Raw genomic sequence first — 21,910 nt, 5'->3', positions numbered from 1 at the left:
GTGAGTTTCTCAGAGTCCTTTCATCATCATACTTCTTTACTAGTTTTTAATTATTTTTCTTCACCGGATAACTGTACAGGCACTTTGAGGCATTAGAGGCGAGGTTCCTCCGAGCATCGTTCTCTGCGTTTGTGGACGTTCTTACCCTCGCCACAAGAACCATTCAAGAATTTGGGCAAAAGTAAAACACTAGTGTGAAAAACAAGAAGTTTGATCCTTCTTATTTCCCTGCTGCAATTCAGTTATTGAAGTGTTAATCAAACATTGTACTATTATGGTGGTGACTAATTAATCTGAGAAGTGAGAAAAAGATTTTTTTTTGGGCAAATCTCCAAAATAGCACTTTTTTAAGTTTATGTCACAAAAATAGCCCTCAAAAACTAAAATGACCAAAATAGCATTTTTTATGGGCAAATCTCCAAAATAGCACCTTTCTAAGTTTATATCACAAAAATAGCACTCAAAAACTAAAATGACCAAAATAGCATTTTATCTTTTGAAAAATTTAAATTTTTTTATTTTTCAAAATTTGAAATCTTATCCCCAAAACCTCACTTCTCAACTCTAAACCCTAAAACCTAAACTCTAAACCCTAAACCCTAAATTCTAAACCCTAAACCCCACCCCTTGAGTGCTATTTTGTGACTTTTGGCCTTGAGTGCTAGTTTGGGAACAAAAACTTGATTTAGTGCTATTTTGGTCTTTTTCTCATTTTTTATTTTGAAAATTTTAAGTTTTTTTAATTTTTTAAATTAGAAATCATTTCCCCAAAACCCCACTCCTTAACTCTAAACAAAAAGGTCTAGGATTAGTTAACTCAAGGGGTAAAAATAAATAATTTATAAAACATTTAAGTGCTATTTTGATCATTTTTATTCTTAAGTGCTATATTTATGATAAAAACTTTTTTAGTGCTATCCTAATCATTTTTTTTTTTTGACTTTTTATTGTATACGGCCAATACAATTAATCAAGTAATCATATAGGAGAAATTGAAAAACTAATTATATCTTGAGGATCATCTAATATTTGTTTTGATAATACATCAGCTGCTCATTTTTTTCTCGGTTGACCGAACTTAAAGAACACTCCGATAATAAAGACATCCAATGCTGTATATCATGGAGCACATTTCCAAGTTGAACATGTTGAAGTACCACACGATTGACTATGCGATGGAGTTGAAGACTATCTCCTCCAGACTTATTGCATTGCAAATAGAAAATCCAAAGCTTCTCCTTGTAATGCAGATAGTACATTATGAATCCTAACCATACCAGCACACATAAATAATCCATTCTCATTTCTAACAATCAATCTAACACCAGCAATACCAATTTCTTTTCTGAAACTACAATCGAAATTATACTTAAAGCATTCCAGGGAAGGAGTTTCCCAAGTAGAAGGCTTTATGGCATTTCCCAATTTTGATCTAGTACTGACATAAAATGAGATCCACTTATTATTGGTTTCAACTGCTATAAAGATATCCTCCATTAGATGAATATTTCTTATAGCAAACAGAATTTCATTCCTAGATTTCCAAATATACTGTAACACCAAAAAAAATAGCTTAGCGATCCTAGTTGAAATGTATGTACTATTCATAAGAGAAAAATAGAGCTGATATATTTTCTTCTAGGTCCTGAGATTGAAAATTCAAGAATGGTAAACATGAACATCTCCAAGTGGTTTGCGCATGAGGGCAAATAAAGAGAACATGATTAATAGTCTCCTCTTCCACACAACATCTCTGACAAGTAGGATCCGTATTGATTCCTCTTAAGCAAAGTTGCACATATGTAGGCATGGCACCATAAATAGCTTTCTATAGGAAATGTTGAATCTTAGGAAGGATTTCTACTTCCAAATCTGTGCTTTTAGTACTAAGGATCCATCTGGAGCTATAATTTTTCTTCTACAAAGTCATGAGTAACTGTCCAATAGCCTGATTTAACAGTATAATCCAAATTTGTAGTGTAAGGCCAAATATACTGATCACATTTATTATGTTTTGATAACCTGATAGCTTTTATCAGCTCAACCTCTTCAAATAGCAGGAACACATTCAACTTATCCTCTTTCCAAGTTGCAGTAGCACTATCAATGGACTCTGACACCTTTATGTTTTGATAAATACAAGGGGACACCAAACTCTTAAGAGGAGTAACGGAATCCAACAATCCTCCAAAACTCGTATATTACACTCATCCCCTACTTGCATAAGTAAACCCATCTTTAAAATATTTTTACACTTTTGAATGGATTTCCATCCAGACGAAGAACTAGTTGAACTTGTCGACGAGTTATAGTATCTTCCTTTATACACTCTTGCAAACGATGAATCAGGATTCTACATAATCTTCCAGGCCTGCTTAGCTAGAATAGCCACATTAAACGCTCTCAAATCACGAAAATCCATATCTCTTTTTTTAAGTAAACACATTTTATTTCATGATATCCAAGATATTTTCCTTTTGCCTTCATTCTGACCCCACCAGAATCCAAATAAGAGAGAGAGTTGACTTCATCACACACTGTTTTTTAGAGTAGAAAACAACTCATGGGATAAACCAGATTTGCTTGAAGAACAAATTTTATCAATATCTCCTGGCCAGCTGGAGATAAATATTGATTATACCATAGCTATATTTGATTCTTTACACTCTGAACAACTCCCTGAAAATCAGAAACTTTACTACGACTGAACTGTTCTGGTAAACCCATATATCTTCCACCTCCTCCAATTGTATATATCTTCAAAATTTGATGGACCTGAGAACGAACATCTTGTTGAATCCGTTTACCAAATATGATCGATGACTTATCATAGTTCACCTTCTGTCCTGATATCTTTTCATATTGATCAAATATTGACGCCAAACAATTGACATCCTCCAACGTTGCATGACATGAGAATAATGAATCATCAGCAAAAAAAAAGATGTGAAACTCTTGGACACCTTCTTGCCAATCTCATACCTTGCATCTGATTAGCAATCTGAGCCAGATCAAGCATTTGACTAAGCACTTCCACACAGAAGAAATAGATATGGAGACATAGAATCACCCTGGCGCAGACCTCGTGAAGGCTTAATTTTTCCATACGGTAGACCATCAAAACTGAATTAGAAACAGACTGAACACATTCCATTGTTAACGCCACCCATCAAGAATCAAATCCTAGCTGAGTCATTGTAGCTTCCAAAAAAAACCATTCTACATGATCATAAGCCTTGCTTATATCAGTTTTGACTGCTACATATTGGTACGAGCAATCAATTTTAGAATACAAAGCTGACACTAATTCATGGAGCACCAAAATGTTATCAGATATTTGAGGAACGAAAGAAGCTTGAGATTTTGAAATAATACCAGCTAAACATTGCTGAAGACGTTGGCACATAATCTTTGAGATCAACTTGTATGCCACTGAACATAGACTAATAGGACGGTAATTGCTCATATATGACGCCCCCGAAAATTTTGGAATCAAACAAATATGAGTACGATTGATACTTTCTTCCATAATTCATGTTGCAAAAATCTTCTAACCATCCAACAGACATCAGATGCAATAGTATCCCAACACTGATGATAAAAGGAGGCTGTAAACCCATATGGACCCGGTGCTCGTTCAGATCCAATCATAAAATTGTATTCTTTATCTCATCATCAGCCACTTCTTTCAGTATATTCATCTTAGGAGTAACTTTTTATTGAATATGAGGAAGAACATCATTACCTTGCATCATATTTGAAGTACAAAACATAGTAACAAAATAATCTTCAGCTATTTGAGATTTCGCTTCATCTTTAATATGCATAATCCCATTGATATCATGCATTCTTTTGATATTATTCCTACTTCTTCTGGCTTTAGTAACCCCATGATAGAACCGAGAGTTACGATCTCCCAGATTGAACCACTTATTATGACTCTTCAATCTCCAGAACTTCTCCTCATCACAATAAGCTTTATTCAAATCTCTACGGTACTCATTAACCACTTCTATAGATACAACACTGTCTCTTAAGGCTTCATCAATCTATCTCTACTTTCTTGAATCTGAACTGAAGATTTGGCGCGATTCATTCGTTTCCATCTAACCATTTCACCACGGCAATAATCAAGTTTTTTTATTCCAGTCTTCCATAATCTGAGTCTGATTCTAGGCAGATGAAATAGTATCAACAAAATCTCTTTTCTCAACCAAATGTTTATCATACCGAAACCATCCCTTACGTGCTCTCTGCATATAATCAATAGTAATGATCATAAGTCTGTGATCCGATTCATCCATCTCTAAAAACTCAGTCTCAGTAACTAGAAATTGTCTTCGCCATTCTAAATTGACCACCCGATCTACACAACACTACACAATCTCTCTTCTCCTTCTTCCTACCCATATGAATGGGTTACCTTTAAAAGGAACATCTTTAATATCACATGCTTTTAATTTTATGATTGGATCTGAACGGGTTACACTACACAACCTCTTCTCCTTCTTCCTACCAATATGGATGGGTTACCCAATATTATTGAAGTTTATACAACTACTAACTTGCCTTATATGACCACATTTCTTCTCCGAAGGATCAACTATTATATTACACTCACCACAAATCATCCAAGGTCCTGATCTGTTGACGGCTATATGTTTGAGCCTTTCCCACAGCTGATTCCTAAACTTAGGAAGAGATGATCATATAGATATGAGAACTAATACTTCAAGGATTTATATTGAACAGTCAAATCAACAAGTATGAAATTACTGGAAATACATGAAACATAAATAGAAGATTTCCAAAATACAGCTAAACCACCACTAAAACCATATGGAAGAACTAAAACCATCTGCTCAAACCCCAAATAGACACCAATATCGCGAACATAATCATTTTTCTGCTTGCTTTCAATGAGGAACAACAAGTCAGGGAAATATAGCCTTTGCATTTCTTTAAGACGTCGAACTGTGAGGTGTTGGTCCTAAGCCCCGACAGTTCCAAACCTTGACTCTCATTGAATGGGTGGTGGAATCGGGTCCACCGCGCCTTTGTCTATTGGGTTAGTAGCTCCTGAAATAAGCTCTTCCTCTCCATAATCCTCACTGATCTTCTGAAGAGCATAAAACTCTGACGATATGATCTCTTTTCCAACTTGATATTTATCCACCACCATATTTTATGGTCTTGACCACTTCAGAGCAGAGGAGTTACCAGGATACACAATCTGAGACACATCAAGTTCTTCAACCAGGGATAGAAAAAGATTATTAATGCCTATGAAGGAAACATACTGGCCAAAAATTGAACCAGCACCACGATGTTCCTCTATTTCCAGGATAATATGATCGTCATCATCATCCTTATCCTCTTCAACTTGACCTTCCATATCCAAAGGAGAAACTTGAGAGGAAGATCCAGCCATGATATTCTCAATGAAATTATACTTCCGCAGCGTTCGCTCTGATCCCATTCTTCTATCAAATTTCGTATGTACTTCAGCCATCGGAGCGAGACGCCAGAACTGTTCTTTCGAGGAGAAATCACCAAGCACCCGAGGAGTAAAAGGAGCATCAGAAGCCTTACCACGACTGACTCTTGATGATATTTTTCAGAGGATCCTACACGCTTTCTCTTTAAATCTTTGTCACTTTGTTCCTGAAAATTATCATCACTAGGAGCCTCACCCAAATAGCCTTCAGTATTAGCATCACCAGCATTTTCATGAGGATCCGAACCAACATCATCATCACCATCTGCATCATCACCATCATCATCATTGTCATCATCTGATGCCGCCGGAAGCTGATCATCATCAAATCCTAAGGGACAATCATGTCGCTCATGTGATAGGTGACCACACGCTTGAAAAAAACTTCGAAGCCTCTTATACTTGAAGGAGAGTAGGGTATTGACATCTGCAGAGAACTGAAAATTGCGCTGAAATCGAAGAGGATTATCACCATTCCATAGTAACTGGACCCGCACAAAATCAACTCTTGTATAGTTTTCATCAAAATCCACATAAAATACCGGAGCCAAAATTTCTCCTACATACTCAATCATCGGATGAGTAAGGAATTGAAGAGTAATACCACGAATTTAAACACATAACGGAATAATCTTGAGTTCTTCACTATCAATATTTGGATACCAACGATGAACAAAGACCATCCATTCCGCAAAGGACCAAGGGGAACGACGAAGGACAGAAAGCATCGCCTCCTCAGATTGGAATATAAATTGGATATGATTTGCTGCAATGATACAACCGACAACTGAATCCACGCCCCAAACACGAGGAAATTGATTGATCATAGCACGATGATTCTGTTTTCTTGGGTTAATGGGAACAACCACCAACGAGAATCGATTGATAGTAGCTGCTTGAACGCCCACAGAAGGAGTAAGAGCCACCGGTTCATCTTCAATGCCAAGACTGATATTTTGCATTTTTTACTTATATTTTCTGCCATTGGTAAGAATATGTGATATGATCCAGCCAAAATGATTGAAATCCTTAAATAGAAGGAAGGCCAAGGTGGTTTCATTTGAATAATTTCGTAGTTGAGAGTGAACCACATACTGAAACCACCAAAGATCATGCTTAGTGGAGAAAAACCGACGCATCATGTCCTAGAAACAGGAAAACCGGCTGGACAACCGCTCGTAGAGAGAGAAAAGAAACTGTCGCAGAAAATAGTCCAAATTGTCGCCATTTCGCTATAAATATTATTTTTCTTTTCTATTAAGTTTAAATCAGTCCGAAGTCAATGAGAAAAAAATTATCACATTTAATGTTTTTTTTTTCATTTCACAAGGGGTGTTCTTTTATTTTTTTTATTTTACAAAATAAATTATACAATAATTTGTAATGTTATTAGTTATTAGTATTTTACAATTACTACATGCTGTTTATGTTTTTAAATCTTTTTTTTTGTCGAAATGTATTTAAATCTGTTAAATTATCATTTTTATTAGTATATGTTTTTTTACTTGTGGTTGTATTTATTTTGCATAAATATTTATTGGTAGTATTTTTAGCCAATTTTAACTAAATAGTTTTATGATGTTTCTTAGAAAAAAATATTTTTGTTAATTTTGTCGACGCGCATCCACCTGGTATAAAATACATTCAACCGCAGTTTGAATTTTCAAATCGCCTACAATTAAACATGGCGGCGTCTGCGGGTAATGATTATGTTTACCAACTCTATATGTATATGGCAGCGGTGGACCTAAAGATATCAATACAGGCCGTGGTCTACGGGTTGAGCCAATAAAGATGCGCAAAGGAGTAGTTTTGGACATATAAATTCATAAACTGGCGGGTCTGACCCATGAGGTTTGTGGGTGGGCAGTTCAAACCCGGCCATGGGTTAGTGGGTTGACCGCAAAACATAGAGTTTCTTCATATCGCTGTTGAGATTAAAATCTTACGATTCCATGAAGATGTGGCTGTTCAATTTCACTATGGTTTTCTATTTGAATCTTGATCTGAATCTGTCTATGGTTCCGTCGTTATTGTTCACTACATTTTTTTTGTAACCTCTCATCAGCGGTACCGGCCCAAAGTTTTGTTGGACTGGAAGCACAACCAAATTTTTTTTGCCAATATAAATGAAAATAGTAAATGTACAACCTGGATAGTGAACACATAACCTCTTATTTGTAAGAAGATTAGCGTTTTTCCGCTGGATTAAGTGAAAATTGAGTTCTAAATTGGCCGAAAATATTTGTAAGCTTCCAACTGTCGGATTCCCATGTTCCTTTGCTTTCTTCCATGGTCGGCAATGTCATCAGTTTTTATCTACGAATTTTTTGCATTATAGTAACTGTAGATTGTAATACTTGTCACTCCCTTAAAATTAAAAGATTAACATGTCAAGAACCAAAAAAACGTTTCATAGAAAATCAAATGGTTAGTATTTTCAATTCCCAAGTTACAGATTTTAATCCTTGGTGGTTAGTATTTTCATTTCTTTAATGTTTCGAAACTTTCTTATAGTCATCTTCATTTACCTTATAGTATGGAGGTTTTAATTTTCATTAAGGGTATAAATGAAATTTCTTACTTCGTTCAGTATTAATTTATTTTTCTACCATATTTATAACTCTTATTTTCTTAGATTTTCTTTTGGTAAAAAATGGTAAAATAAAAAAGTGTTTTCACTTATTTGCTGAAAAACTTTTGCATTTGTTAAATAGTTCCTCTCAATGCATATCGAATCCGAGCAGCAGAAGGTTACTAGCATTCCCTTTACCACTGGGTCATCTCGATATTATTTATATTATTTTCTTAGATGTTTATATATTTATTTATTCATTAATTTCTCAAAAATTTGTCAAATTTATACTATATGACAATATTAAATGTATTTTCAATTATGTTTTGAAAATGTTTATAAACTTTTATTGAATGCAAACTAAACCAACTAACTCTGTTTAAATTCAGTTAAAGTTTTATCAAAACTGAGTTAATCTAACCGAACTAAATCGGAACCTAACCCAAAGTTGAAAGGTAATGCACACTATAACCATAACATATAATCACAGGCATCATCTAATACGAAAAAAGAAAGTTCGTTCATTAATTATCGATTACGAATTTTCGGAAATTTAGATGTTATCTACTTCATGCATTGACTTTGACTGGAGGAATAAAAAGAAAATAAGTTACATCATTAGCATCACTAAAGAATTGACTAACCAACAATTCAGTCCCCATGATCAGACAATTAATTCAAGTCACACGGTAATCCCTTTCAATTAATGATTGCACCCTTTGGAACTCGCAACTCCCATTACATTGCACACAATTCCCTGTGGACATTAATTTTTGTTTCTTTACAGAGACTATATATGCCTTCGTCAACACAGTCTCCTTTGTGTACTTTCTTCTAATCTAATCTGCTCTGTTTCTACTAGTTACTATCTTGAAATGGATCCTAACTCTCTTCAACCACTCGATTCTATGAAAATCGAAAACCAATATGAACCAGATTCGTTGTTCGACATGCTAGAAAAGTAAGTTGGAAACCCTGGACTTGTTTCTTGCTATACAAGTAACCTCGTTTCTGAGTTTTTTTTTTTTAAATTGGCTTTGATCATTTTTTTCATCTGAAGGTTGCCTCCGCTAGAGTCTCTGCTAGATACCGAGTATCTAAGACCAGATCCAGGGTTGCATTTTGAGTATCAGTACAATAGCTTTGAAGATTTCTTCGAGAACATTGAAGTGAATAACACAATATCATCTGATATTCTCATGTTAACTCAAGAACCTTACTTCTCAAGTGACTCCTCTTCACCATTGGTTGTCCAAAACAACCACTGTCCAAGTACCAACGAGAGACGTGAAAAGAAAGCCCCAAAGAAGAGGAACACTAGGGCAAAGAGACAGGACAAGTTGGAGTTGTCCGAGATCAGAAAGTACTTTGATAGACCAATAATGAAAGCGGCAAAAGAACTTAACGTTGGTCTTACGGTATTGAAGAAGCGTTGCAGAGAACTTGAAATTTACCGGTGGCCTCACCGGAAGCTCAAGAGTCTCAACTCTCTCATTAGTAATCTCAAGGTAATAACGTTTGCTTATATGATTTCAATTGCATTTAAGGTTTTAATGCCTTCTTAATATTGAGATTTAATAGTTTTGATATTAAATAAGAACAATATCTAATACGTTTTTGGTGATAGGGTGTTGGCATGGATGAAGAAGTGAAGAATTTGGAGGAACATAGGGTTCTTATAGAGCAAGAACCTGATGCTGAGCTTACTGATGGGACAAAGAAGCTGAGGCAAGCTTGTTTCAAAGCCAAGTACAAGAGAAAGAAATCACTTGCCAATGATGGTTACTATTGAGCCTGTTTTAGAGTTTAATTTCTCCACAATTCTAATTCATGTTTTCATTTTATTTAGACTGGTGTTTTTTTCTTTTAGTGACCCAGTTGGTCAAATCTAGGAAATCTAGGGTTTTTTTGGGTCAGAAGAATATCTAGGGATCGGATCATTCTTTTGGTAATTAGAGCCATTTACATGATGAACTAAAACGCGTTTATCAATTATTTTGTTGAATGAAATTAAGTTCGGTGAGTTGAATAAATTACAATTTTTTTTTGAAACACTTTTTTTTTAAACACTTTTTTTTTGAAACACTAAATAATAAATTACAATCAAATTTACAACGAATAAAAGTCCATTATAGACAAAGATATCTAAATAAATTTTACCGAGAAAAAGATATAGAAATAAACTTCTTTATAAATATATATCAATATATAAAATAAAACTTCATTACACCTTTTTCAGAGGTGATATGCTGGTCTTTCACCGTTGGGTGAAAATTTTACTCTTTTATAAGAAATGGTTGAATAATATATAGCATTTTAAAGCAAGAATGTAGCTCTGTTATAATTTTATTGGTCAAGATTTCTTTTTTGGCAATATCCCTACAATTTATTTATCTTTTAATTCAAAATTTTGATAATTCGATCATTTCACATTTTTTTCTTACTGCAAAAAAATACATATTCCCCTAATGTTCATTGTGAATTATAATATAAGTTGTTTCATTAGCAGATTTTACATATTATTAAAGTAGTATATATAAACAAGAGATGACTAATTAATTAGTAGATCAGCTATAAAATTAGAAGAAATTTAAGAGAAATTCGATTTAAATAGTAGAATAATTAATCCTTTACAGATTCTCTTGCTTACGCCTCCATGGAATCGCTTGCTTAAACCCTTCGTAAACCCTTTCCTACATTTTTAAATATCGAATAATTGGGTTACTCAATTACTTCCTCCTCATACCAAAAACAAATCTTCTATAATTATTTATACGATTTTGACAATGAAAGATATTTTTTTTGGCGCAAGAATATAAATTATAATTAAAACTAATCTTTATAGCTCAGCTTAAAACAAAACTGAAAAAGGTTATTAATTTTGTGAAAAGTATGTAACTTTTGAATATTTATTATTTATTCAGCTGAAAAAAGCAAAACTTACCCAGAACTCCGACTTTGTTGCATGAGAGAGGTTAAAAAGGTTTCCTTTCCTTTTTAGTCTAAAAAGTTTCACTTTTGTGCCGCCGTCGCCGGAGAAGTCACTTCCTCCTCCGGTCCAATCCCTCCGGCAATCACAGCCGCCGTCTCTAAAACGTGGAAAGTCAAATATACCCTCAGAGACATCTTTACATTTCCCGAAACTTCCCCATCTACTCGACCCAAACAACCTCTTCTCCTTCGCCGGCGCCGGTGCCGGAACACCTCTCAGCTTCCTGACTACATACGCCGATCTCGGAAGCGACAGCGAACGTCGACGCAAATCGTACGGACCGTCGAGAACAGTTGTCGGAGAAGGCTCGTTTGCCGCAAACGATTTACAAGACTCCCCGGGCAAAAGCAGTCTCGGAGGAAGGTCCAAGCTTCTCACGACTCCTCTTTTTTCTCCGGTATGTTTCGACCTCGGCGGTTTTCTAACGGAAGAACGAGCCTTTGGCTTTCCCGGAGCTTCTTCCCAAAGAAAAGGAACAGATCCGCCGATGTTAACGGGCGGTGTAGCTAGTCCCGGAGTTTCATATGGCATGTTCATTGGATATGAAAACAGAGGAAGCTTAGGCGTGGAACAGAACCGATCTTGATCTTTAGTGAAACCCATTGTTGTAATGAAACCCAATAATGTTTTTTGACGTTATGTGAAATGGGTTGGGATTTTATAGGCGAAAGAGAAAACCTTTTTTGGAATTGGATTCATTTGAACATGAAAAAGGAAAAGTTAAGGAGGATGTATAGTGGTAGAGAAGACATGAAGGAGAAGAAAAGAAAATATATAAATGAACTGAATATAGGAATAAATAAATGAAACGCTCCTCTCTTGTGCTTCTTGTTCACGAGAGATGGGATGATATTTTTTGTTTGGTTTATTATTGAAAACGACTTGTTAATTAAGTACCTTCACAATCACCAATATGATAATTTTGAAACTAAAGAGTATAATTGATGATTAGGTTACAAAAACGTTACACATATTTTGGGCATTTCATCATAATCACTACACACATGCTTTGTGTTTAGGCAATGTAGTCTTTTGTAACTTGTAATAAGAGAAAAAAAACATAGAAGAGAATATTGTTGGGTGAGAATTAATAAAGGTAATCCTTGATGGACGTTGACGAGGACGTGTTGATGGACAAACGGTCAATTTGGTTTAGGGATTGAAAAAGTCAAAGGGAGCTCTTTGTTTGTTCAATCACTCTCTGTTTGTCGTTGCATCAGTTATGTTTGTGGTGACTTTTGTGAAGAAATGAGTGCTAAGATTGGGAGAATCATGCGAATCTCCTGCCTCTTCGCCTTCTCTTGCTTTCATCTTCCATGCACATATATATTGATGTACATTTACTTTATATATTATATTTATAAACCGCAAGTTATATGTCTGTTGGAATCTATCAAATGATATCTCACTTCTTCAAGTATTTCATTAGGAATTTAGGTCAAATTCAAATAGTAGGCACTATTTCGGTGAACAAAAAAACAGCCACTATTTCAAGAAATTAAACGGCAGTAACTTTTAAGCTACCGTAAACGACATTTAAGTTTTGAATAATTTTTTTTTGTTTACAAAACATACGATCTTGTATATTTTTTTTATCACACTTGCATTATTAGTCTCAATAAGCACAAGCAAGAACAAAATAGCTTATAAACTAGAGGTTGAACCAATACCACAACTTAAATGATTGATGATCAATATCACACTTGCATTTTAGTTCAAAAAAAAAAATCACACTTGCATTTTTCACAAGAAAAAAAAGTAGAGACAATACAACAATTTAGACTTTACAAATGATTTTTTTTTTATTTTTTTTTTACAAATGAATTTACATTGTGTGTTTTACTATAAATTATATACATTATTTTGTATAAAATTATCTCATGTACTATGTGCTATGAGTTTTGCTTTTCAATATCTATACTATACTAAAAGGGAGATATAAGCTCCTCTCAGAGTGTCCACGTTGGGACAAAAAATTATCCAATCAGAGAGTCCGAAGTTGCCACGTCATCTCATTTATTTTTTGTAAAAAATGAAAAAACAATGCAAATGAAAGGATCGAACCCGGGTTAGTGTGATATAAATATAAAGCAGATACCACTAAGCAATTGAAACTTTCTTGGACACATATACAAGAATCACTAAATATGTAATCACAAACTCTTATGTACATTTACAATAATATGGATTCAACTTTCAAGACTCCGATACTTTGTTTTGTAAAAAAAAATAAGTAAGTGACTAAGCTAATATATTCTTTGAAAGTGTGAGAACATTGACAAATATGAAAAAACATAGATTTTTTTTTGTTTTCGTGACAAAGTTAAGAATTTTGTAAAAGTAAGTTTAACATATAAATTTTTCGTGACAAATATGAAAAAACATAGATTTTTGTACAATTTTGACAAAACAACTCAAAACATAGTTTTCTAATGTCTTAATAAAATATTATTTAAGGTGCAATAATTAAATATATCAATTCAATAAATTTTGTAATTTATAGACAAAACAATAACACAACAAATTTTGAAACATTTGTTTAACCTATAGATTTTTTTTCATGAGAATCTAACTAAACAAGATAACAAAACAATTAGATTTATTTAATTACCATTTTATTCAATTTTGAATAATTTCAAATTGTAATAATGTATCTTTTTGAAGTTACAAAAAAATAATGTTCTTTCTTTATTACACTAGCATTATATATAGATTCCATATACACAAATAAATATAATATAACAACATAAGCTTGCTTTCCCCGATTCATATAAAAACTTTTTAAGTTATCCACCAAAGCAAATTAATTAAATCAATCAAATTGTTAGAATACAACAAATTAATATATAATTTTATTTTAAATTAAATTATTTAAAAAGTGTATTTTCATTAAAAACAAAATAATAAATAAGTAAAACTGATTTGATTGTAATTTTTATGACATATATATATATTATGTGAAAGAAATATAAGCATAATATGGAAAAAATCTTAAATACAAAAAATTAACAAAAACAAACTAATAAAAATTAAATTATAATATCAATTGAAAGCTTTTTAGACAATATTAATAAAAAATTTAAGCGATAATTAGACAAATTTGATTTTTTTTTGCCAGCTAAAATTTTATTATTAATTAGCATCAGTTATTTCAAGATGTGTTAGAAAGGATGGACTTAAATGATATATGAACTATGAATAGTAGTACTTTGTAAAGCTGACTTAGATAACACATATGTACATCATTTTCAGTCCTTTTTGATGCCTAAATTCAATTTCTTCATAGCATTTATTCCACAAAGAGATCGTATGAGATATTGTTTTGATATTCAGATTTTTTTCTTGACTGTTAAGAAGATTGGTAACTGTAAAAATGTCTCCTTCGAATATTATATGTCTATAACCGAATCCCCAACATGAGACAACTTTGTTTAAAAAGTAAATATTTTTTTTTATATTATATAATAAATATTTTTTTTGTCAACATATAATAAATATATATTATTTACTGATAATAAAAATATATTTATTCATCTATCACAAATATCTATGCAAATATGTGAATCAAGTACAACAATCAAACAACATAATGATTTCCACAAAGAAAATTTAAAAAATATATTTATGTTAGGTAGTCTTATTTTATATTCTTTAAATAATGTAATACAATATTATACATTATTTTTTTAGAATTGAGAAATACATATATATCAGTTAGACAAATTAAGCGATAATTAGACAAATTTGATTATTTTTGCCAGCCAAAAGTTTATTATTAATTAGCATCAGTTATTTCAAGATGTTTAAGAAATGATGGACAAAAAAATATGATGGACATAAATGATATATGAACTATAATAGTATTTTGTAAAGTTGACTTAGATAACACATCTGCACATCTATTTCCAGTCCTTTTTGATGCATAAATTCAATTTCTTCAGAGCAGTTATTTCACAAAGAGATCGTATGAGATATTGTTTTGATATTCAGATTTGTTTCTTGACTGTTAAGAAGATTGATAACTGTAAAAATGTCTCATTCGAATATGATATGTCTATAACCGAGTCTCCAACACGAGACAAGTTTGTTTTAAAAGTAAATAATTTTTTTTTTTATATTATATAATAAATATATATTATTTACTGATAATAAAAATATAGTTATTCATCCATCACAAATAACTATGCAAATATGTGAATCAAGTACAACAATCAAACAACATAATGATTTCCACAAAGAAAATTTAAAAAATATATTTATATTATGTAGTCTTATTTTATATTCTTTAAATAATGTAATACACTATTATATATTATTTTTTAGAATTAAAAAATACATATAATATCTTATCCGCGCGTAGCGCGGTTAAAAAATCTAGTCTAAATTAAAAGACGGATCACTACAAGAAAACGTAGCAGTAACAACGGCATTTTACGAGGAAATAATTTCCTCGTAAATTTACATGAGCTTTACAACGCAATTACGACGCGACATGACTTCGTCGTAAACTCGATGGTAATTTACGACGAAATGTATTCGTCGTAAAGTTAATGTAAGTTTACGACGAAAGTACGTGGAATGCAAAATAGTTGTAAACGTTACATCGACATTACAACGAATCATGTTACCGTTACATAAAGGTGAAAACGTGTATTGAAAGTGCTTTAACTTACCTAAGTTCGTTGTAAACGCGTTGTAAATTTTCCATGTAAAATCCATGTAAAACTTACCATATTTCTCTATATATATGTCATTTCCCACAACTCTCTTCCTCACAACACACAACTCTCTTCCTCACAACACACAACTCTCTTCTTCTCGAACCACCAATTACTATTTCGAAGATAACGATAACGAACATGAGTCATTCGTCTGTCTGCCAATTCAGTAGAGCGATAAGGAGAAAATGGAGGGAAGTGAAGTTGGTTTATACTTGAGTGAAACCTCCGACCATCGTCAAAAGTTCCTCTCAAGTACAAACCAGCTGCACTTCCGTCCACTTTCTCCTTGTCGTTCCACTGAATTGGCAGACAGACGAACGACACAGGTTCCTTATCGTTGTTTTAGAAATAGTAATTGGTGGGGTAACAACGCAATTACGACGAAACCAACGAAACCAAATTTCGTCGTAAACGCCATGTAATATTACGACGTAAGTACGTCGAAATTGAAATTTTACATCGTTATTACAACGAATCATGTTACCGTTATATTTAGGTGAAAAACTTATCGAGTTTCGTTGTAAAGTCGTTGTAAAAAATCTATGTAAAATCCATGTAAACTCTCCCTTGTAAAATCGTTGTTATATTTCAACTACCCAACTCGAAAATTTCTCTATATATATGTCATTTCCCACAACTCTCTTCCTCACAACACACAACTCTCTTCCTCACAACACACAAACGGAAAAAAAAAAAATTTAAAAAAAAATAGTAGAAAAAATGGTCGGTGGCGGTAGTATTTACGAGTTACGAAGTTGGATGTATTTGCACAAAGATTCCGACGGGAGAGTGACGAATGCATTTCTGAACGGGCTAGAGACATTCATGCACCAGGCGGGCTGTACACCGATCACGCAGGAAAGCGGTAAGATGTTCTGCCCCTGTTCAAAATGCAAAAATTCGAAATTTGCACGTAGTGAAACTGTATGGAATCATTTAGTAAACAGAGGATTTACACCACAGTATTACATTTGGTATCAACATGGAGAGGGTTATGGGGGAAATGAAGCTAGTAGTAGTAATGCTAATTTTGAGGATGCTCATCATAATGAAGAACCGAATCATGTGCATAATGAATATAATTATCATCAAGAGGAGCAGATGGTAGATCATGATAGGGTTCAAGATATGATTAGTGATGCATTTTTAGAAACAACTACAACAATAGCAGATGGAACTGGAAATGTAGAAGAACCTAATTTGGATGCAAAAAGGTTTTATGAAATGCTAGATGCTGCAAATCAACCAATCTACACTGGTTGTAGAGAAGGTCTCTCTAAATTGTCTCTAGCAGCTAGGATGATGAATATTAAAACGGATCATAATTTACCTGAGAATTGCATGGATGCATGGGCGGAGTTGTTTAAAGAGTATTTGCCAGAAGACAACGTGTCTGCTGAATCTTATTATGAGATTCAGAAATTGGTTTATAGTCTTGGGTTACCCTCGGAGATGATTGATGTTTGCATCGACAACTGCATGATCTACTGGAAGGAAGATGACAAGTTAGAAGAGTGTCGATTCTGCAAAAAACCACGATTCAAACCGCAAGGCCGTGGGAGGAATAGGGTACCGTACCAAAGGATGTGGTACCTACCAATTACAGACAGATTGAAAAGATTATATCAATCTGAGAGGACTGCTGCGTCGATGAGGTGGCATGCCGAACATGTCCAGAGAGATGGTGAGGTTGCACATCCATCAGACGCAAGAGCGTGGAAACATTTCAACAAGGTACACGGAGATTTTGCTACAAATATTCGGAATGTCTATCTTGGGTTATGCACCGATGGATTTAGTCCATTTGGAATGTCTGGTAGACAATATTCTTTGTGGCCAGTCATTCTTACGCCGTATAATTTACCGCCGGATATGTGCATGGAACAAGAATTTCTATTTTTGACCATATTAATCCCAGGGCCGAAGCATCCAAAACGGTCTCTTGATGTTTTTCTTCAACCGTTGATAGAAGAGCTAAAGCAATTGTGGTCAGAAGGGGTGAGGACGTACGATTGTTCCTTGAAAACCAATTTTACGATGCGAGCAGTTCTGATGTGGACGATAAGTGATTTCCCTGCTTATGGGATGTTGTCTGGCTGGACAACACATGGAAGATTATCTTGTCCGTATTGTCTTGGATCCACGGATGCTTTTCAACTGAAGAATGGTAGGAAGAGTTGTTGGTTTGATTGTCATCGTCGGTTTCTTCCACTTGCCCATCCGTACAGAAGAAACAAGACATTGTTTCGACACAAAAAAATTGTCAGAGACAGTCCTCCTCCATATCTCACCGGCCAGCAGATCGAAGCGGACATTGATTATTACGGAGCTCAGGAAACAGTTAAGGTTGGAGGAAATTGGCATGTTCCTGGAAATATGCCTGATGGGTATGGTGTATCTCACAATTGGCATAAGAAGAGTATATTTTGGGAGCTACCGTATTGGAAGGATCTTCTCTTACGCCACAATCTGGATGTCATGCATATCGAGAAGAACTTTTTTGAGAACATCATGAATACATTACTTAACGTCCCTGGGAAGACAAAAGATAACAAAAAGTCAAGGATGGACTTACCTGATATTTGCTCAAGAAGTGAGTTACATATCAAGAGCAATGGAAACGTTCCTGTTCCCATCTTCCGGTTGTCATCAGCAGCGAAAACAACCTTGTTTGACTGGGTTGCATCGGAAGTTAAGTTTCCTGATGGTTATGTTTCAAATATGTCAAGATGTATTGAACGAGGTCAAAAGTTCTCCGGAATGAAAAGTCATGATTGTCATGTGTTTATGCAACGACTGCTTCCATTTGCTTTTGCCGAGCTCCTTCCAGCAAATGTCCACGAAGCACTTGCAGGTAATTATAAATTTATATATATACCTATGTTACGAAATGTTATTAATTTGATTCCTTTTAAAATATACAGCCATCGGAGCATTTTTCAGAGATCTTAGCACACGTACGTTCAAAGAAGAAGTCATCGAACAACTTCATCAGAACATTCCGATCATATTGTGCAACCTGGAGAAGATATTTCCTCCTTCATTTTTTGACGTCATGGAGCATCTAGTTGTCCACCTACCGTATGAAGCATTGCTTCGTGGACCTGTTCACAACGGATGGATGTATCCGTATGAGCGACAGATGAAACATTTGAAGGGGAAAGCAAGAAATCTTGCAAAGGTAGAAGGTTCAATAGTTGCAGGGAGTTTGACAGCCGAAACATCTAACTTCACATCATACTACTTTGCTCCAACTGTTCGTACGAGAAAAAGAGTTCCTAGAAGATATGATGATGGTGGAGTACCGACATCATATCCAATTGATGGTGTTCCTGACATTTTCTGCGAAATTGGACGGTTTGGTGGTAAAACGAAAGAAGTATGGTGGTCATGTGAAGAAGATAAACATAGTGCCCACACTTATATTCTGCTCAACTGCGAGGATGCAATGACCCGTTACTTTGAAAGGTAAATTATTTTGTGAATGTTAATTATATGAATTGAAGTTAATTATGTATGATTTGATTATTTGTTCAATTTGCAGGATGTTTGTATCTCAAGTTGAAGAAGCAATACCAGGAATATCTGCAACTGATGTGGATACACGTAAAGATAAGCACTTTGTCAAGTGGTTAAAATCACAGGTAATATATCTCATACTATTATATTAATTAAGTAAGTGTTTAAGAATATATATATGTTTTTTGCAGGTTGATTATGACGATCCTTATTATCCCGTATGGTTTCATGAATTGGTTCAAGGTCCAGTTGCAAAGGTCACCACATCACCTATGTATTTCACACGAGGATTTACCTTTCACACATACGAGTATGGGAGACATCGGGCAACGAGTAACTACGGAATATGTGTGAAAGGTGAAACAGACTTTTACGGGATATTGCAGGAGATTATTGAAGTGGAATTTCCGGGGTTATTGAAGCTAAAATGCGTCCTCTTCAAATGTGAATGGTTCGATCCTGTTGTGAACCGAGGGATTCGGTATAACAAATTTGGTGTTGTGGATGTCAATTTTGGGAGAAGATACAACAAATTTGAGCCTTTCATTTTAGCTTCACAAGCCGAGCAAGTTAGCTTCCTTCCTTATCCTCGGCTTCGAACTTCCGGGATAAACTGGGTAACTGCTATCAAAGTTACACCTCGTGGACGCATTGTCGTTGGAGAAGAACCGCCCTTGCAAGAAGAAGACGCTATCACTGAAGTTGAGGTACCAGAACAACCAACTGATGAAATCCTTTTGATCGACCCGCAAAACTTTCAATATGAAGATATTCCCGAAGATGCGACAGATGAAGCACGTGAAGACGAGTTCGAGAGAAGCGACGATGATGATTGTAATGATAGTGATGAGAACGAAAACGATTTAGAGTGATGTAATATATGTATCAAATGTTGGATTTCTCTATTGTAACATTTTCTAAAAGAAAGAGTAAGAAGTAGTATGATATAAGATATGATGTTAGATGATATGTCACTTTGGGGTTTAGGGATTTCATTCTCGGTGTTTAGGGTTAAGCGTCGTAATTTCGTCGTAAATGGAAAAACGCGGGCCTGGTAATTTCGTCGTAACACGAAAAACACGGGCCTGGTAAATTCGTCGTAAACGGAAAAACACGGGCCTGGTAAATTCGTCGTAAATGGAAAAACGCGGGCCTGGTAAATTCGTCGTAAATGGAAAAACGCGGGCCTGGTAAATTCGTCGTAAATGGAAAAACGCGGGCCTGGTAAATTCGTCGTAAATTTACGTCGATTTTACGACGAATCCTAATCTATATAAGGGGACGCCGAGAGCGAGGCTGCCTCGCTCATTCCTCCCAAACTCCTTTGCTCTCTCTAAGGTAAACTCTCTCTTCTCTCTCTTTTTTTTTTTTTTAAATTAGTTTAGGTGATTAGTTAGGTAACGGAATTAGTTTAGGTGATTAGTTAGGTAATTAGTTTAGGTGATTAGTTAGGTAACGGAATAATATTTTTATTATGTTGTAACTGATAAAATTTATTTTAATTTTTTTTAGATGGCTCCTAGAAGAAAATCCAGAGCACCTAGTTATAGAGATTTGTTTGGCGACGATGGTTCCGGTACATCTTCTTCCGGTCCATCGTCTTCTGGTCCATCATCCTCCACCGCAGTTCCAGACTCTCAGCCTTCTCAGAGAGTTGCTTGGAGTCCTCCTCCACCGCAGATGCCTCCACCGCAAATGCCTCCACCGCATATGCCTCCACCTCCTCCTCCAGCGGCTGCACCTGAGCCTGTCCCAGAAGGTGCAGTTCATCCGGATTTGCGTGTGCCTTCATATGCCCCATTCGCGAGATATACGGTAGAGGATTTGCTTGCCCAGCCCGGACGAGAGGGTTTGGATGTTCTAGACCCCGATAGACCCCGAGGAACTTATTGGTAAGTTATTAATTTTTATTACATAAAAATTTAAAATATTTTTATTTTCTAACGGTTAAATTGTTTTCCTTTCAGGTTTGGGGCTAATAACCGTGTTGCCGGAGCGTTTCGAAAACGATTAAGGGTTACTACGACGGGGCATATCCGAACTGGAGCAAGACTCCAAATCACGTTAAGATCACGTGGTTTAAAATGTTTGCGGTAAGATTTTTAAATTTAATTAAATTTTAACTTTTAAATATGTATATATTTTTTAAATATTATTATTAATTGTAATTTTTTCAAATTTTTTGTGTTTCAGCAAAAGTGGCATTGGTCTTTGGGAATCACCGAGATGGTGAAGGCGGAATTCGTTGCAAAAGCAAAGATCCGCCTCTGCAACACAGTCTCCGATTGGAAGGACAAGTGGGAGCTCGACGGGTATGAGGGAAAGCCCACTGAGCTCACGAAGGATGTGTGGGATGGCCTCATCGCCTATTGGAAGCACCCGTCTTCGATCAAAAAGGCCAATTCGTGCTCGGCTTCTCGAAGAACGAAGGATAAAGATGGTAATTTGCCCATGCTTCACAGAACCGGCCAAAAACCACATGCAGGCATCCGTCTAGACGTTGTAAGTTTTGTTTTTAAATATTTATTTTAAAATATTCAATTAATATAACTTTTAATATTTTTTTTTTTGTAGTTGGAGAAGACGGGAGTCTTACCATCTCTGTC

General features: G+C 34.8%; 2 protein-coding genes across 2 annotated transcripts; one reads left to right on the top strand and one right to left on the bottom strand.

The window, feature by feature from the left end:
* Positions 1 to 643: 643 nt before the first annotated feature.
* On the top strand, positions 644 to 10,325 carry LOC106430567 (protein RKD4). Its single transcript, XM_013871357.2, has 3 exons — positions 644 to 9,033; positions 9,133 to 9,580; positions 9,700 to 10,325. Exons 1-3 carry the CDS (start codon positions 8,948 to 8,950, stop codon positions 9,862 to 9,864), a joined length of 699 nt encoding a protein of 232 aa, XP_013726811.2. The 5' UTR covers positions 644 to 8,947; the 3' UTR covers positions 9,865 to 10,325.
* Positions 10,326 to 10,552: 227 nt separating this feature from the next.
* Positions 10,553 to 11,855, bottom strand: LOC106430543 (uncharacterized protein At4g00950). Its single transcript, XM_013871333.3, has 2 exons — positions 11,017 to 11,855; positions 10,553 to 10,765 (listed from the first exon to the last, which is right to left on the bottom strand). Exons 1-2 carry the CDS (start codon positions 11,665 to 11,667, stop codon positions 10,703 to 10,705), a joined length of 714 nt encoding a protein of 237 aa, XP_013726787.2. The 5' UTR covers positions 11,668 to 11,855; the 3' UTR covers positions 10,553 to 10,702.
* Between the last annotated feature and the right edge of the window lie 10,055 nt (positions 11,856 to 21,910).

This window comes from Brassica napus, chromosome A10 (genome assembly GCF_020379485.1).
Source record: "Brassica napus cultivar Da-Ae chromosome A10, Da-Ae, whole genome shotgun sequence".
Classification (NCBI taxonomy): domain Eukaryota; kingdom Viridiplantae; phylum Streptophyta; class Magnoliopsida; order Brassicales; family Brassicaceae; genus Brassica; species Brassica napus.
This window is presented reverse-complemented; position numbering and strand designations above follow the sequence as displayed.

Coding starts and splice junctions, on each gene's coding strand:
- LOC106430567 (XM_013871357.2), top strand. CDS start 8,948: ATGGATCCTAACTCTCTTCAACCACTCGATTCTATGAAAATCGAAAAC. Junction 9,034..9,132: donor TTGTTCGACATGCTAGAAAA/GTAAGTTGGAAA, acceptor TTTCATCTGAAG/GTTGCCTCCGCTAGAGTCTC. Junction 9,581..9,699: donor CTCTCATTAGTAATCTCAAG/GTAATAACGTTT, acceptor TTTTGGTGATAG/GGTGTTGGCATGGATGAAGA.
- LOC106430543 (XM_013871333.3), bottom strand. CDS start 11,667: ATGGGTTTCACTAAAGATCAAGATCGGTTCTGTTCCACGCCTAAGCTT. Junction 10,766..11,016: donor CAACAAAGTCGGAGTTCTGG/GTAAGTTTTGCT, acceptor TTAAAAATGTAG/GAAAGGGTTTACGAAGGGTT.